The sequence below is a fragment of the Hevea brasiliensis genome, chromosome 6, assembly GCF_030052815.1.
Source record: "Hevea brasiliensis isolate MT/VB/25A 57/8 chromosome 6, ASM3005281v1, whole genome shotgun sequence".
NCBI classification, from domain to species: Eukaryota; Viridiplantae; Streptophyta; class Magnoliopsida; order Malpighiales; family Euphorbiaceae; genus Hevea; species Hevea brasiliensis.
The window spans coordinates 103,982,694-104,000,497 of record NC_079498.1 but is presented as its reverse complement, the minus strand read 5'-3'; the positions used below and the strand labels follow the sequence as shown (position 1 = coordinate 104,000,497).

The window sequence follows — 17,804 nt, the reverse complement described above, 5'->3', positions numbered from 1 at the left end:
TTAGGTATTCGACTAAAAATATAAGGTTTATTTTATTTTTTTAATTATTAAATCAATAATATTTAATACGAGACTCTTGCATAAATTTTAATTTATTTATTCTATCTATAATATATATATATATATATATATATATATATATATATATATATATATATATATATATATATATATATATATATATATAAGTACAAATGAGGGGTAAACATATGAATAAATAGATGTTCTTGATAAAGGTATAAAATCACTACATAAATTTTAAGTTATATTAATATAATTATAAAATTACTACATATGTTCTGAATTTTTATTCTACTCAATTATGCTTGGTGTTGATTTCGAATGTATAATATCTCTTCTCCATATTATTTTGCATTAGAATTAATTTCTTTTCTGGTATTATGTGAATATGAATATGGTACGCCTTCTAGAAATCCTTTGTGCAATTTTGCCTTAGGATCATTTGTGTTGAAGGCTTTGAAGACAATACTGATATTTAATTTTTTTTTAAAAAAAAAGAGTTAGTTTCAAAGAGAATGTAAAATTAGATAAATAAGTTAAAATTTAATAATTAATAATGAAAATTAAGACTAGTCATAATTAATAATGAAAATATTCAGAAGTTATATATATATATATATATATATATATATATATATATATATATAAAATTAACAGCAATATTAAATAATTATTTTAAAATAAATAATTAATTTTATTTTATTAAAAATAAAATAATCGTAAAATTGGGAAATTATTCAGTTCTTTCAATATATATAATTCATATTTTTAAAAATAATATGCATATCTATAAAAATGAGGTACAATAAATTATTTTTTAATATAATTGAACTATTTTATAATTTTTTTAATTTTTCCATAGCGTCTCCCTTATTAAGGCTTGCAGAGGAGCGGCCCCGATGATATGGGTTAATACGGTGAAACTAACATCTTTGTTATTTCTTCATTTATTAATCTATCATTGCGACATGATAATACAAAAAAAAAAAACAAAAAAAAAAAAATCATTAATTAATGAATTATGACATTCATCATTAATTAATTAATAATAACACTTATTATTGGTTTGTTATTTTTATCTATTACATTAAATTTTCTTTTTATTTAAAATTATTTGTTATATTTATCTACTCGGTGAAGTTGTATCCGGTGGAGTACTATATGTTTCACATTCCTCTGGAAATTAAAACTAGTCCAACCATATTTAAATAATAGCATTAATTTCTTTATTTCACATTGCACCGGCTCTTTATAATTTTTAAAGCACTGAATTTATAATTTAAAATTATTTAATTTAAAATTATTTCATTCTGTCTATATTAATTATTGAGATAGCTTATTCTATTGGTTAGTGTTTGATTTTATTTATTTATTTTTTGTTTAAATTAATTGTTAAAATGAAATTTATGTTATTTAATTATTATGAGAATAATTCACAAACCCATTTAATTTATATATTTGATTAAATAATTTATATTTTAAAAAATTTAATAATTTTTTATAATATATATTTATATATATAACTTGTTAATATAATCTATGATGAAATGGATCTTAATTAGTTAAAGGAAAATGAGAATGAAAGTTAACCTCCATCACATACAACTTCAACGAGTAATCTCTACTCTCATGCTGTACAGGTCATATAGTTTATTCTGGGTCTTGGTCTACATCTATATGTTATAAAATGTAGTGGTATGAACAGAATACATGTTCGAGAAGGCTCAACATGCATTATATTTATTAGGAGTCTTTTAACTCCTTCATCCAAGTGCTAAAACATCATCGAAATCACCGATTATCATCTCTGTACTCTTTCTTACTAAATCATCGAATCTAATACTATTTATTGAATTTTATTTATCAAAATAATTAGAGATAATTTTTTTTAATAAATTTTATAAAATAACATACTCATAAATTTAACTTCACATCAAAACAAAATTTTGATGTGGAAATTCCAACAGCCCTGATGTGGAACGCAATAATTAACACATGTCATGGACCTACGCTGAATATTTGAAACCACTTATAGTATTTTATTGGGGCCCGAGGTCCTGGTCTAGGTCTTTTTTTTTTTTTTTTAAATTGTTTTTGGGTCTTGGTCTATATATTATTGTCAATTATCATTAATTAACACTCATTGAATCTTGGTGAAGTTGTATTCGGTGGAGTACTGTGTTTCACATACCTCTATAAATTAAGACTAGACCAACCATATTTAAATTATAACACTAATTTCTTTATTTCATATTGCACCTGCTCTATATAATTTATAAAGCAGTGAATTCATAATTTGAAATTATTTAATTAAAATTTAAATATAAATATATATAATAAACCATATATTCTTATTTTAAAATTATAATAACCAATTTCTATTTTATTTTTAGCTGCAATCAAAATAGAGTACCATTTGTAGTTCAATGTATTAGTTTATAACTGTAAGGGTTGAAAAAGACAATTATCGAAATTCTTTATTTTTTATATAACATATATTCTTTTTTTTATTGTATTTAATTTTTTTTCAACAAAATTATTTATCATATTTAAAAAATTAAAAAATATTAATTTTTTTTTATTTTACCCTTTATTTTTATTAAATATTATAGTAAATATTATATATGTGTGGTGGGTAATGAGAGTTGTCAATGACAGATATGTATTTGCCTTTCAATTTTAAATATTAATTAGTTAAGTTCTAAGTCTCGGCTCATTAAACATTTCGTTTATTAAATTTGTTGGATGAGATTAATCCCAAAGTTCACATTTTAAAATATATAGACCAAGACTAAGAGCTCATTCGCCTCAATTATTAAATTTATAAAATATAAATGCAAAATTTTATAAAAACATTTTACTATTTTTTTTTAACAATTATAATATTATATTAATTAAATTTTATTAAATATGCTTATTTTATTACTAATTTTACATCAATAATATATTTCTATGTGATACTGATTTTTTCTAATAGAATATTAATAATATATATATATATATATAATGAAATTGAATAAATGCAATATTAATACTTGGTGAAATTGTATATAGTGGAGTTCTATATGTTTCGCGTACTTCTAGAAATTAAGATTTGTCCAATCATATTTAAATTATAGCAATAATTTCTTCATTTCACGTTGCACCCGCTCTGTATTAAATATAAAGTAGTGAATTCATAATTAAAAATTATTTAATTAAAATCTAAAAAAATTATTAATATATATAATAAAATAATTATTTTATGTAGTCAACTTTATAAATATAAAATATTGAGTTTCACACGTTAAAATATTTAAGAAGAATTTTTTTAATGGCCTTATAAAATAACATTCATAAATTTAACTTCACATCAAAACAAAATTTTGATGTGGAAATTCCAGCAGCCCTGATGTGGAACGCAATAATTAATACATGTCATGGATATACGCTGAATATTTGAAACCATTTGTAGTATTTTATTGGGGCCGAGGTCTTGGTCTAGGTCGTCTTTTTTTTTTTTTAATTGTTTTTGGGTCTTGGTCTATGTATTATTATCAATTATCATTAACTAACATTCATTGAATCTTGGTGAAGTTGTATTCGGTGCAGTACTATGTTTCACATAACTCTGGAAATTAAGACTAGTCTAATCATATTTAAATTATAACATTATTTTCTATATTTCACGTTGCACCGGCTCTATATAATTTATAAAGCAGTGAATTCATAATTTAAAATTATTTATTTAAATTTTAAAAGAATATATATATATATATAAAATAAATTATAATTTGATTTGAAAAGTTTGCAAATACGATTTAATAGAATATTTTATGAAGTCTATGGATCCAAACTCGAAATCCACCATTGATCATTGCAGGTGTAGGGGATATATATATTATTTTTCTTATTTTTATAGAGTATGAAAATTTGAATAAACTTACTAAGATTACTAGTGGTTGAGAATGAGACAATTATAAGCTTAATATTATTTATGTAATAAAAAAGAGATCTCAAAACTTATAACATTAAATATCACTTCGAGAAGAGATGAGAAACTAAGGTCATTGTAAGATATGATTGCATTGGCCGTATGTGATTTAAGTCACATTATCTGTCTTAATAGCGGATATGAGTTTTAATGCAAAAGAGTAGATAATTGAATTCAAAATTAAATATTGAACTGTCTAAACTATTATTTGTATGATATTTATTAAAAAATACATGACAATAAAGAATGTTAGTGGTACTCATAAAATTGGTGCTGGCTTGACTAACGAGTTTTAGTTCAATAATACTAAAATCATTTTTAAGATTGTAAGATTTTGAGTTCGAGTTTTAATTAGATGATGATGATGATAATAATAATAATAATAATAATAATAATAATAATAATAATAATAATAATAATAATAATAATAATAATAATAATAGTAATTGCCGGCTTGTGGTGCATTACTGAAGCAAAGTCCAACCACTTCTCTCTCAATTTGTTACTTGGAGCAACGCTGTAATCTATATGGTTTATTATTTTAATAATGGGATTATATGCTTAGAATAGTGATACAAGTCCTAGGACGTGCGGGTTATGAATCAATACAGGCTACTGTCCATTGGTATCCCATTTTCCTAACAAATGTATTTAATTCAATTGTTATTTTTCAACTATTTATTTGTAGGAAAATATTATAAGATAAAAATAAAATGCAGTTAAAAATAAAGTAATACTCTTAATGAAGGGTCTGTTGAAATTTTTTAGTGTTTTATTGATCAAATGGTGCTATTTAAAAAAAAAATAGTACAAGTTTTTTTTTTAATTATCTCTTCTCCCAAAATTTTATTCATTTATAAATAAGTTTTTAATATATTTAAGTAAAAAAAGATTAAGTTCTGATAATATAAAATTAAAAAAAAAACAAATAATTAAATAATATATAAAAATAAAAATAATTTAATATTGTAACCTGAATTAGTTTATTTCAAATATATAAGATTGTTTTTGTCTTATTCTAACATGTGAGTACACTTTGAAGGGTATTTGTTTTAGTCTATAAGCTTATCAAGTTAACTTATAAGCTATAAAAAATAAGTTTATCTATTTGCTTAAAACATTGCTTAAGCTTATAAGTTGAAGAGATTAATTTTTTATTTTAATGCTTATGAATCTTATGCTTATAAGTTAATTTAATTAAATATTTTATTATGTTATTTTTATTTAATGTTTAAAATTTTACTACATATCTCATTTAATATTATTTTTAATAATTTAACTGTATTTATAAGTTATTTTTACTAAACGTGTTAGCCACGTTTCAACCACTGTAACCAAATATATAATTATTTTTTATGCATTATATATAAGCCTGTATTAGTGCTTATAATCCTCTTAGTAGACATAAAATGTGTGATTTTTTTTTTACTTTTTAATTATGATCCTCTTTTTATTACTAATTAAACATATTAGCTATTTATTAACCTTTTATAACCACTTTAAATACATATTAGCTACTTATTAGCTTTTTATAAGCACTTTAACTAGATATGTAATTAATTTTTTAAGTATTATAAGCTTAGATCACTGCTTATAATCCTCTTACTAATTGTAAAACATGCATGTGGCTTTTTCTACTCTTTAATTATGCTGTTACTCCACCGACCACTGACCCATTTTGTTTTTAATTATTTATAGCTTTGTGTCCACCATTTTATACTTCATTATTGGCTCAACTTTGAAGGTACTGAGTCTGAAAATTATCGGGAAAATATGATTATAGCTGTAGCTCTCTAAAGAACTCTCAACCATACAAAATCTCTCCGCCCGCGGTATTGACTTTGACTTTTTGTTGCAGTAGTGGTGGTAGCATAACCCCAAATTTTTGGGATAAAGACTTAGTTGAGTTGAGTTGAGTTGAGTGGTGGTAGCATAAGTGCAGGACCCTGCAACTTTAGCAACAGTATTGAGGCAGATCCGCAGCACTGCCAACGGTATTGTTTTAGCTTACTGTTTACCTGACATGTTTAATTATTCAGAAACCAAGACCCTCCTTCTTGTTTCTGAATCTATGTCCCTTCTTTGCAGTCCTCATCTTCGGCTTCTTCATGATTTATTTTAAGTTTAGGGGCTACTGCTTTCTTTTTGTATAGATTATGATTCTCAGTTTTATGATTAGTTAGTGGGAATTTGAGGCTATGTCATCCAGTGAGGAGGAAAGTCATACACCCGCGCGTAAGGATGTCAAAGCAAATGAGCTAAAAAAATATGAATATGATGAACTAGCGAAGACAACTCGACTTTTCTCCAATGACAAACTCCTTGGCAGGGGAAGTTTCGGTGATGTCTTCAAGGGATCCCTTCCAAGTGGTGAAGTTGCTATTAAGAAACTTAAATACAGGGACGGACAGTGGGAAAAGGAATTTGAGGAGTTGATTAAGGCCTTAGGCACTGTGCGTCACCAAAATCTAGTTAGCCTGATTGGGTACTGCAGTGATTCATCCGATAGATTGCTTGTTTCAGAGTTTGTTCCCAACAAGTCCTTGAAATTTCATCTATATGGTGAGTCCTTCGTCCTGAGTACACATTATACAAACTAATTCTGTATGTTATTTAAGATTGTTAGTATATTTTAGTATCTCGATCAACAGATCTCTAAATTTGATGTTATGATCTTAACTAGATGGAAAAAGAAGATCAAATTTGAATTGGTCAATAAGAATGAAAATCGCCATAGACACTGCAAAAGGATTGGCATATCTACATAAAGAATGTGAGTATCACTGCTTGCTTGGTTTTTTAGAAATTCAGGCTTGATCTGTTAAATTTTTTTTTCCCTCTTGTTATTTTTCCATTAAAGTTTTTTCCTATTAGATAATAGCTACTCTACCTATATATTTATATCTTCAGGTAGCTCCAAAATCATTCACGGAGACATCAAGGCAGCTAATATTCTTCTTGACGATAGTTTTAAACCGAAGGTAAATAGTTTAATAACAAATAAAACTTTGATTTCGTCCTATTTGGTGTTTTGTTTTTGGGTCCGTTTAGAAATAGTGTGTTGTAGGCTTGTTGCTGGTCTTTAGGCTGGTTTTGTTTGTTCTGTTTGCTGACTCTGTTTCTTTTGGTGTCTGTTCTCTTTTTGTTTGGTTCTTGATTCTTTCCTAGTGAAGCTTGAAAGTTCTTGCTAAGTGTTAATAAATTATTCTGCTTATTATAAAAAAAAAAATAATAAAACCTTTTGTCCATATGAATATTGATAAATATCTTATAATATATTTGGGCATTCACTCTATGCATATCTTTCAAACAGATTTCTGAGGTTATATATATAAAAGAACTGTATGAGCTCATTAATTTCTTATTTTGGAGGACAAAAATATGTAATTATTAAGTTTAATATGTTTGGTTGTTTCTGATATTAAATTATGCAACACAATTCACTTAATGTCTACGTTTTTGTTCAGGTTGCAGAATTTGGACTTGCCAAGTTTTATTCAAAAATTGGTAGTTTTCATATCCCATCACCTCTAATTGAAAGTAAACTTGTATTGTAAGATATTTGATTTTTTTTTTTTTGTTAAATTTGGAGAGAATGTCGATTAAATTACTTATTAATTAATTTTAATTTGGGTTTATATAAATAATTAAGTTGCTTTATATATGAAAATGATTAGTTAAGTCAATAGTGCAACCCAACCATTTATATTATCCTTTAATTTTTGTTTCTTCCTAATGTGAGACTTAGATTCCCAACATTTTTCCCCAACTAGCTAAGTGTCATCATTTATGCAGATCATAAAAATCATCCTTCTCAAAAGATCTCTGAGGAGTCAGATGTTTATTTCTTTGGTATTGTGCTTCTAGAGCTGATTATGGGGAAAAAAGTTCAAAATAAAGACGTCAAGAAGGTAAGACACTAGTCTATAATTGTGCAAATATAATATTTTTACTAGCCAAATCTATCCTAATTTGTTGAAAATAAGAGAAATTTCTACTTGGCTTATGAACTCATACATGCTTGCAAGTGTTTAAAATTTTAAGTAATTGCATGTTTGGTTAAAGTTCTTATAAGTGGTCGATAAATAATTAATACGTTTGGTTACGTACTCCGCAAGTATAAGAGTCGTTCAAGTAGTAAAGAAAATACATCGTCCCACAGAGATTTGTTATTTGAGTACCAAATTATAAAAGTCACGATTATTTGGGCTATCGATAATGTGTTCCAAAAGTAAAGTAAGAGATGCAGCAAAATAAATTGGGAAAGTAAGGAAATTATAATGAATTAAACAATTAAAATTCTAAGCACTATACTAAATTATTAAAATTTCAGCAAGTAATTAAATATTTAATTAATTAATGGTAAAAATTGATTCCAGAGTTTAGGTTCATGAAGTAAATTTCATTGGGATTTAGATAGGCAAAGCCAAAATTAAGGGAAATACAATTTTGAAGGAAATTGATTCTGATTTCCTTTAATTTCTCTTTCAAGCAAACTAAAGAGTGTTTTAAAGGAAACTAAACCCCATTCTCATGCGATATTTAATTACCCAAAACCCTTTAAGCATTTTAATCAACTTGAAATTCCTCTTAACCCACTAGTTTATTTCTAACACTAGGTGATTAAGTTCATTATCTTGATTATCTATCATAGATTTTCACCTCTCGGTCCTTCAATCTAAGATTAAGAACAAAACCCAAAGGGTACCAACAATGGGTATGTAAATAAGCACACAAGATAAGAATCAAAACTTATATATATTAAAATCTGGCTAAAACCAGTCAAAATCTACAGAAAAAACTTAAATCATTACACCCAACTCTAAAATCTTAAGTATCTACTCACTCATGCTTGTATTTACAAGTAGAAAATATGAAATAGAGCAAGAAAACATGAAAATAAAACTAAAAATAAAAGAACCTAGAGGAAGAGAATCTAAATATCTGAAAATGAAAGCTGGAAATCGTCATTCTGCAGGTGTTCTTCCTCTAAAAATGGCATGGTTCCCTCTTTCCTTTCTCTTTTGATTTTTCTCTCTCTTTCTCCTTATAGTAAAAATGAGAATATATGATGCTTATATATCCCCTCAAGGTTTTCCCTAAAAATGGTCTCTAAAAGGATAAAGACAAAAGCTGTAAAAGGTGTGAAAAGAGAAAATTTTTCCATGTCAGCAAATCTGCCAGCACCATCCCACATGCCTCATGTTGATTCAAGTTATTTTCAACATGCCTCATGTTGATTCGGAGGAGGAGCCTATAGATTTTGCACGATCAGCTATACGGGGCATGTGGAAGTCTCTGAAACTTTTGGCTTGTTTTGTTCCAAAATCTCTGTTTACATGACCCAGTGTTGAATTTACATGCCTCATGTGGATTCCTGCTGGCTGACTCTTATCTTCACACGACCCTCAACATGGGGCATGTTGAAGCCCTTGAAAATCTCGGCTGGTCTTCTTCTTTAAGCGAATTTTCTTCATTTTTCACACTACTTTAAGCTTCCAAATCACTTTGAATTTCTTCTATATGGACCTTTTTGCCTTTAAACCTTATTAAAACCTATCAAAAACATTAAAATCCCAAAAATCAAATATAATGAAACTAAAATTAACAAATTAACTAAAATAAGCATTACAAGCATAAAATTATTAAACTAAAAATGGCAAAAATGGATGCAAAACTACCCTAAAATATCTATATAAAATAGGTATATCAAATTCCCCCAAACTCAAATCTTTGCTTGTCCTCAAGCAAATTAAAAATAATTATATGCAATTGGGGTCCCCTTTTCTTAGATCCATGAAAATCACTCATTCAAGCTTTTAAACTTACCTCTAGCCACCAACAAACCATATACCGACCTTCAAGATATATGGAATTCAATTCTCACCAAAGTTATCACCGCTTAGCCTTGGGTCAATTATTCATTCCATCAAACCCAAAACAATCAATTACATAGAGAAATCATGCTAAAATAGGCTCTAAAACAATCCATAAACTAAAGCATCTCAAATGATGATGGAAATAGTTTAAATGGATGAATAATGTGCCAATCCCATAGGCAAACCAACTAATCCAATCTCCACTAATGTAGCAAAACACAATCAAGAGATCAAAAGGACTTTTAATGGATGTAATGGGGCTAAGGGGTAATAATGTGGCTAACAAGAAAAGGTGAAAGGGAAGCAAAACATGAAAATAATTAAATTGTTAAAAAGATCAAGATACATTTTTCTTTTATTATTATTATTATTATTATTATTATTATTATTATTATTATTATTATTATTATTATTATTATTATTATTATTATTATTATTATTTTAAAGAATCAAATGGGAGGAAGAACTTTACAATAAATCACTAATACTAGCATACAATTTTTGCACTTTTTTTAGGGACTACATAAATAACATTGAATTTTGCATTGCAATTGTCCCTTTTTAATCTACTCCCAAACTCATTTCTTTGTATACTTGGGTGGTAAATAATTTTTTTTTCACAACATGATATGATTGCTAGCCAATTTTACGTTAGTACTTCTCCCACTTGATTATTATATACCTTTTTTTTTATTTTTTTTTTTATTTTTTATTTTTTAAAATCTATCTCTTAAACAAATTATTGTCACGAAGGACGGTAAGTGTTTAGGTTTATGGCTAGGTAAATTATGGGTGCCAAGGAAATAAAGGGTATAAATGAGGGCTCAAATTGGTTTCGAAGGGAAAATTTAAAATGAGATTGGTTAAGGCTAAAAATGTGAGTTTAAAATTCGAAGAATGCCTTAATCATTTCTCTTTTCAAGTGAATGCTAAAATTTCACCTCGAAAGGTCTTGAAGGCTTGTTCTAGGATTAGTGAGACACAATTAGTTATTTCTTACTCTAGAATTTTCTTTAAGCACTCAAAACTCAATGTAATTAATTGGGTGGCCCTTGGCTAAGAAGATATAAACCTAGATAAGAATCTCATAACCTCATACCAATCTGGAACTTTCAATCTGTCAAACCCATCTAGAGGCAAACTCAATTGCTTTTCAAAATGATTCTCAATCTTCTAAGAATTAGGTAAAAATTTATTTATTTATTTATTTATTTATTTATTTTTATATATGCATGATTCCTAAAATGAATGCAAAAATTAAATAAAATAAAATAAATTGAAATAAAAACTATACATGATCTATATGATATCTATATGTAAGTGTATATATTTACATGGTGTAGGTGTATGGTGTATGTGAACTAAGTAACTAAGTATAAATGAAATGCAATGACATGCAATTTAAGTAATGTAAATAAAAAGGATTAAAAATTTTGCAAAAATTTTGCCCTCCCCCAAACTCAAATTAGACAATGTCCTCATTGGCTTAAATCAATGCAAAGATGGACAAACAGTAAATAAACTAATCAGCTCATACAATATGTACAATTGGGAATTAAAGCTAAATAAGAACAATTAATTCAAAATTAAGCTCAAAATAATATGAACAATGTAGCTCGAAGAAAATATATGTAAAAGTATCCCAATTATATCAAATTAAATGGAAGTGAGTGAGGTGAAAAAGGGAAAAGTGAATTGGAAAATTTTAGATTTTTTGGTTTTTAGGTGAACATGTGTGCTAATTAAGTAACATGAGGCATGTTGAAGTAAAGGTAAATTGGCATGCCCTGTGCTGAATGCTGATCAACTGACACTGGATATTAACATGGGGCATGTCATGCCCCTTGAAAATTTTGGTGGGTTTCAAAAATTTTGCAATTTTAAGCAATTCAAATAGCTCACATGATAGCATAACCCTTAATATGAGGCATGTCATACTCAGTGCTATCAGACCTGATATAAAACTCAAGATTTCACTCTAAAAACCCAAAATTCTAAAAATACTCTACCAAAGAACAACCAAATCAGTATGAATTATTTTCCAAAACACTTCAAAATATATCTCAACCATAGTTCACACCTCAAAACACAAAAGTTTAACTCAATATCATGTATTGTCAACTCATATACTCATAACATCAAAGCATATTCAATAAAAGTCAAGAAAATACTGTTCACATGAAAAAAATATGCAGCAAACTTAATCTTTAATGCATGCTTGACACTCCAAATAACAAAAATCAATACATTGACACTTTATATTAAATTTCCACCAAATTAACACTTCAAAACACATATATCAACCAAACTTCCTCATTTCATCAAAGTATATTCAACCTAATAGCAATTTGGCATTAAAAAAAAATACTGTTCACAATGAGATAAAAGTGCAGAATACTTTCCCAAATAGCAGTTACCCTTCCTTCTTGTAGCATATTACTAACTTCAAATTATAGCAATCATCCCTTTAAGATTAACAAATTTAAAATAAGCTGAATTAGCCAAACTAACACATATAAACATAGCTAAAACACTGAAATAAGCCAAAATTAAATATAAACATGTTAAGCATCATTGCACAATCCTAGAGCAAAATTTAATCCTTATCATCAATTTCTCTCAACTAAATTTTCTGATTTCATTCTAGCTCAAGCAACACATCATCATGGCAAACAATTTACTATTTACCAACAAATTAAAAGAAACACAGAAAACTTCCCCTAAATCAGCAATATGGTTTTCTTTGCAACAATTTCCAAAACATCCAATCTTTTCATTTTGCCTACAAACCAAAAATTAGACAAATATTAAAATTTGATCTATAAGGGATGAAATAAGAAAAAGAAAATTAACAAACTACTAAAAATAAACTTGGGTTGCCTCCCAAGAAGTGCTATTTAAGGTTATTAGCTTGACCCCTTTTCAGTTCATGGTGGTTGAAATTGGAAAGTGTTGCCTCCCTTATCAACAGGTGATGCAATAAATTTGTACTTCAACTTTTTCCCATTGACTATGAAAACACCTATTGCTTTGTTTAGAATCCCAACCATACCTTGCAAATTACTCTTACAAACTTGATATGAACCTTCTGCTTTGAGTTGTTTAGATGGAGCCTTAAGTTTTACTCTTGGAGTTTCATTCTTATCAAAAGGAAGTGGCAAAGGAGACTTTTTCTTTTGCACTGTATGCTGATTACACTGAGAATGAAGAGTAATTTGAATTTCCTCCAACTTAATATCTTCCATTCCAGTATCATTTTCTATAACATCCACCCTATAGCAAGAATTTACCACAGCCGATTCCTTGGAATCTTGGAATAAATTGAATTCTATTTCCTCTTCTCCCACTTTCAACTTTAATTTCCCATTCTTTACATCTATATTAGCTCTTGCAGTAGCCAAAAATGGTCTTCCAAGTATGATGGGTGTTCTTACATCCTCCTCCATCTCTAGAACCACAAAATCCATAGGAATAAAAAATTTGCCAACCTTCAATGGCACATTCTCCAAAATTCCCACTGGATATTTGATAGATCTATCAGCTAGTTGCAAAGAAATGGTGGTGGGTTTCAAAACTCCTAATTTCAACTTTTCATAAATGGAGAGTGGCATAAAACTTACACTAGCTCCAAGATCACACAATGCCTTTTCAATACTTGTCTCTCTAATGTGACATGGAATAGAGAAACTTCCTAGATCTTTAAGCTTAGGGGGAAGCTTATTCTGCAATATAGCACTGCATTCTTCAGTAAGTGCAACAGTTTCATAATCCTCCAATTTTTTCTTGTTTGACAAGATTTTCTTTAGGAACTTAGCATATGAGGACATTTGAGAAATTGCACCTGTAAATGGAATGTTGATGTATAAATTCTTCAAAAGTTCCAAAAATTTCCCAAACTACTTATCTAGCTTTGCTTTCTGAAACCTCTGAGGATATGGCAATGGTGGCTTGTATGGTGGTGGAGGCACATACTTTTCCTCTTCTTCTTTTTCAACTTCCTTCTTCTTGTTTGCTTCCTCATTAACTTCATCATAATTCGAAGTGAATTCATTCTTGTTTTCATCTTCTTTCTTCTTTTCCTCTTCTACCTCATCTTTCTCTTCTTCTCCCACAATTTTCCCACTCCTTAGGATCACTGCGTTGCAATGTTCTCTAGGATTCTCTGGTTGACTTGGAAGTTTCCATTGTGCTTTGCTAGAAGAACTTGCTTGTTGAGCTATTTGGTTTTCCAACATCCTGTTATGAGTGGCAAGCTGGTCTATCCTTGAAGTTAATTGTTGAATCATTTCTCCTTGTTTCTGTTGAGCAGTTAAGAAATTCTCCATCATAGACTCTAAAATTGAATCTTAGTCTGAAGACTGAACTGGTGGTTGTGGAATAGGTGCATTTTGATTCCTTTGTGGTGGAAATCCAAGTGGTACTCTGTTTTGCTGAAAATTCTGTTGTTGTTGCTGGAAATTAGGAGGTTGTTGATAATTCTGTTGCTACCCTTGTTGACCTCCCCAAGAAAAGTTAGGGTGGTTCCTCCATGCTGGATTATAAGTAACAGAAAAAGGATTACCAACTAGTTTCTGATTGTAATTCCCAACAAAATCAACTTGCTCATTTCCAAACTCTTGCCCATAGGAAGGAAAATCATTGATACAATGCATATTTCCTGCACCAACATCTTCTGTATGACTAGATCCTCCAATTGATGAGTCAACCTTCATGCTTAACTTATCCATTTTTCTCATTAAAGCATCAAATTTGGCATTGAACATACTCATGGCATCTAATTTATATACACTAGCTGGTGGCTTCTTCATTTCATTTCTTTCACAGCTCCATTGATAATTATTGTAAGCAATTTTATCCAATACTGAATAAGCTTCATCTTCTGACTTCTCCATAAGATCACCTCCTGAAGATGCATCAATCATACTTCTAATTGTTGGAGAAACACCATTGTAGAAATGTTGAACTAGCATCCATTTAGGGATTCCATGATGTGGACTTCTCCTTTGAAGATCCTTGTATCTCTCCCAAGCTTCATAGAGACTCTCATCATCCCTTGGTCTGAAAGAAGTTAATTCATTTCTCAATTTTGTAGTCTTGCTAGGAGGAAAGTATTGAGCCAAGAAAGCTTGTGACTTCTCATCCCAAGTAGTTATTAAACTCGGAGGTAATGAATGCAACCACTCTATAGCACGATCCTTCAAAGAAAAAGGAAATAATCTTAGCCGGATGGCATCATCTAACACTCCATTTATCTTCAGCATGTCACTAATCTCAAGAAAATGTGCAAGGTGCACATGTGGACTCTCAGTAGGACGTCCCTCAAACTGTGATTGTTGAACCATTTGACAAAGTGAGGGCTTCAACTCAAAGTTGTTTGCTTCCACTCTAGGCCTTGTAATACTCAGTCTAAAATCTCCAAAACTAGGCAAAGCATGATCCTTAATTGATCAATTGTTGTTGTTTGCCATAGCTTCTATCACTTGTTGCTCTTGCTGTCTTTGAATTTTGAGTTCAGTTTTTCTTCTTTTAGACTTTGTTCTTAAAGCTTTAGCTGTCTTTTCAATCTCAGGATCAAAAATTAAATCAATTTCTGCACTTTTTGTTCTTCTCATATAAAAGATATGTACCTAAAAAATCAAAATAGGAAAATCTCAAAGTATAATGATAAAGAAAAGAAATTAAAATCAAAAATAAAATGCCCAAATTAACCAAACAATCAATCGTCTAATATCAAACAAAACAAATCCCCGGCAACGGTGCCAAAAACTTGGTTGCGTACTCCGCAAGTATACGGGTCGTTCAAGTAGTAAAGAAAAGATATCGTCCCACAGAGATTTGTTGTTTAAGTACCAAACTATAAAAGTCACGATTATTTGGGCTATCGATAATGTATTCCAAAAGTAAAGTAAAAGATGCAGCAAAATAAATTAGAAAAGTAAGGAAATTATAATGAATTAAGCAATTAAAATTCTAAGCACTATACTAAATTACTAAAATTTCAGCAAGTAATTAAAGATTTAATTAATTAATGGTAAAAATTGATTCCAAAGTTGAGGTTCATAAAGTAAATTTAATTGGGATTTGGATAGGCAAAGCCAAAATTAAGGGAAATAAAATTTTAAAGGAAGTTGATTCTGATTTCCTTTAATTTCTCTTTCAAGCAAACTAAAGAGTGTTTTAAAGGAAATTAAACCCCATTCTCATGCGATGTTTAATTACCCAAAACCCTTTAAGTATTTTAATCAACTTGAAATTCCTCTTAACCCACTAGTTTATTTCTAACACTAGGTGATTAAGTTCATTATCTTGATTATCTATCATAGATTTTTACCTCTCGGTCCTTTAATCCAAGATTAAGAACAAAACCCAAAGGGGACCAACAATGGGTATGTAAATAAGCACACAAGATAAGAATCAAAACTTATATATATTAAAATCTGGCTAAAACCATTCCAAATCCACAGATAAAACTTAAATCATTACACCCAACTCTGAAATCTTAAGTATCTACTCACTTATGCTTGTATTTATAAGTAGAAAATATGAAATAGAGCAAGAAAATATGAAAATAAAACTAAAAATAAAAGAACCCAGAGGAAGAGAATCTAAATATCTGAAAATGAAAGCTGGAAACCGTCACTCTACAGGTGTTCTTCCTCCAAAAATGGCGTGGTTCCCTCTTTCCTTTCTCTTTTGATTTTTCTCTCTCTTTCTCCTTATAGTAAAAATGAGAATATATGATGCTTATATATCCCCCCAAGGTTTTTCCTAAAAATGGTCTCTAAAGGAATAAAGACAAAAGGTGTAAAAGGTGTGAAAAGAGAAAATTTTTCCATGTCAACAAATCTGCCAGCGCCATCCCACATGCCTCATATTGATTCAAGTTATTTTTAACATGTCTCATGTTGATTCAGAGGAGGAGCCTTTAGATTCTGTATGACCAGCTACACGGGGCATGTGGAAGTCCCTGAAAGTTTCGGCGTGTTTTGTTCTAAAATCTCTGTTTGCATGACCCAGTGTTGAATTTACATGCCTCATGTGGATTCCTGCTAGCTGACTTTTATCTTCACACGACCCTCAACACGGGGCATATTGAAGCCCTTGAAAATTTCAGCTGGTCTTCTTCTTTAAGCGAATTTTCTTCATTTTTCACGCTACTTTAAGCTTCCAAATCACTTTGAATTTCTTCTATGTGGACCTTTTTGCCTTTAAACCTTATTAAAACCTATCAAAAACATTAAAATCTCAAAAATCAAATATAATGGAACTAAAATTAATTAAAATAAGCATTAAAAGCATAAAATTACTAAACTAAAAAGGGCAAAATGGATGCAAAACTACCATAAAATATCTATATAAAATGGGTTTATCAACGTTCAGTAAAAAATAGTTTATAAGTACATTTATTATTAAAATTACTTAAAAGAATATTAAATAAAATATGTAGAAAAATTTTAAAAATTAAATGAGGGTAACATAGAATATTTAGTCAAATTAATTTATAAGTATATAGTTTATAAGCACTAAAATGAAAAGTTAATTCTCAATTAATTTTTCTTTTTCAACTTGTAAGCTCAAAAAATATTATAGACAAACAAATAAATATATTTCTAGAGCTTATAAACTAAGACAAATACTCTCTAAATAAAAGAAAAATATGTGACTAGATCGCAACAAACCGAGAAAAGGAGATGGGGAGAGAAGAGAGAGATTGGGAGGAAGAGGGAGAGAATGGAAATGACAACTCCCATCTCCTACATGTCAACTAGGTAGTAACTATAAATAATAAACCTCATCTAACTAATCTCTAGCCAATCCTAACATTATCCTTCCCATGAAGATCATTTTTTGTCCCTAAGGATGAAAGTTATAATTTGTGCTTCCAAAAAAGAAACGTCCTCCCAATTGAACTACAGCTTGTTGAACTATAA

At 28.8% G+C, this 17,804-nt stretch overlaps 1 protein-coding gene and 1 non-coding gene across 9 annotated transcripts in view; both read left to right on the top strand.

Moving 5' to 3' along the window:
* The window catches only part of LOC110650881 (leucine-rich repeat receptor protein kinase EMS1), a 112,783-nt gene that overhangs the window by 68,157 nt on the left and 26,822 nt on the right, over positions 1-17,804 (top strand). Inside the window, exons 1-6 of one of the 8 annotated variants that reach the window (XM_058148969.1) lie at positions 5,923-5,988; positions 6,174-6,556; positions 6,678-6,767; positions 6,905-6,975; positions 7,462-7,501; positions 7,790-7,905. The exons of 4 other annotated variants lie outside the window; for them this stretch is intronic. In XM_058148969.1, the coding sequence (XP_058004952.1) occupies positions 6,193-6,556; positions 6,678-6,767; positions 6,905-6,975; positions 7,462-7,501; positions 7,790-7,905 (681 nt within the window). In that variant the 5' untranslated portion in view covers positions 5,923-5,988; positions 6,174-6,192. Of the gene's footprint in view, positions 1-5,922; positions 6,557-6,677; positions 6,768-6,904; positions 6,976-7,461; positions 7,502-7,789; positions 7,906-17,804 lie in introns of those variants that run through there. 3 more of the 8 variants (XM_058148968.1, XM_058148972.1, XM_058148966.1) reach the window with 3 other exon arrangements.
* Positions 14,854-14,960, top strand: LOC131181077 (small nucleolar RNA R71). Its single transcript, XR_009149704.1, has one exon. It is a non-coding gene; the product is annotated as a small nucleolar RNA R71 (small nucleolar RNA).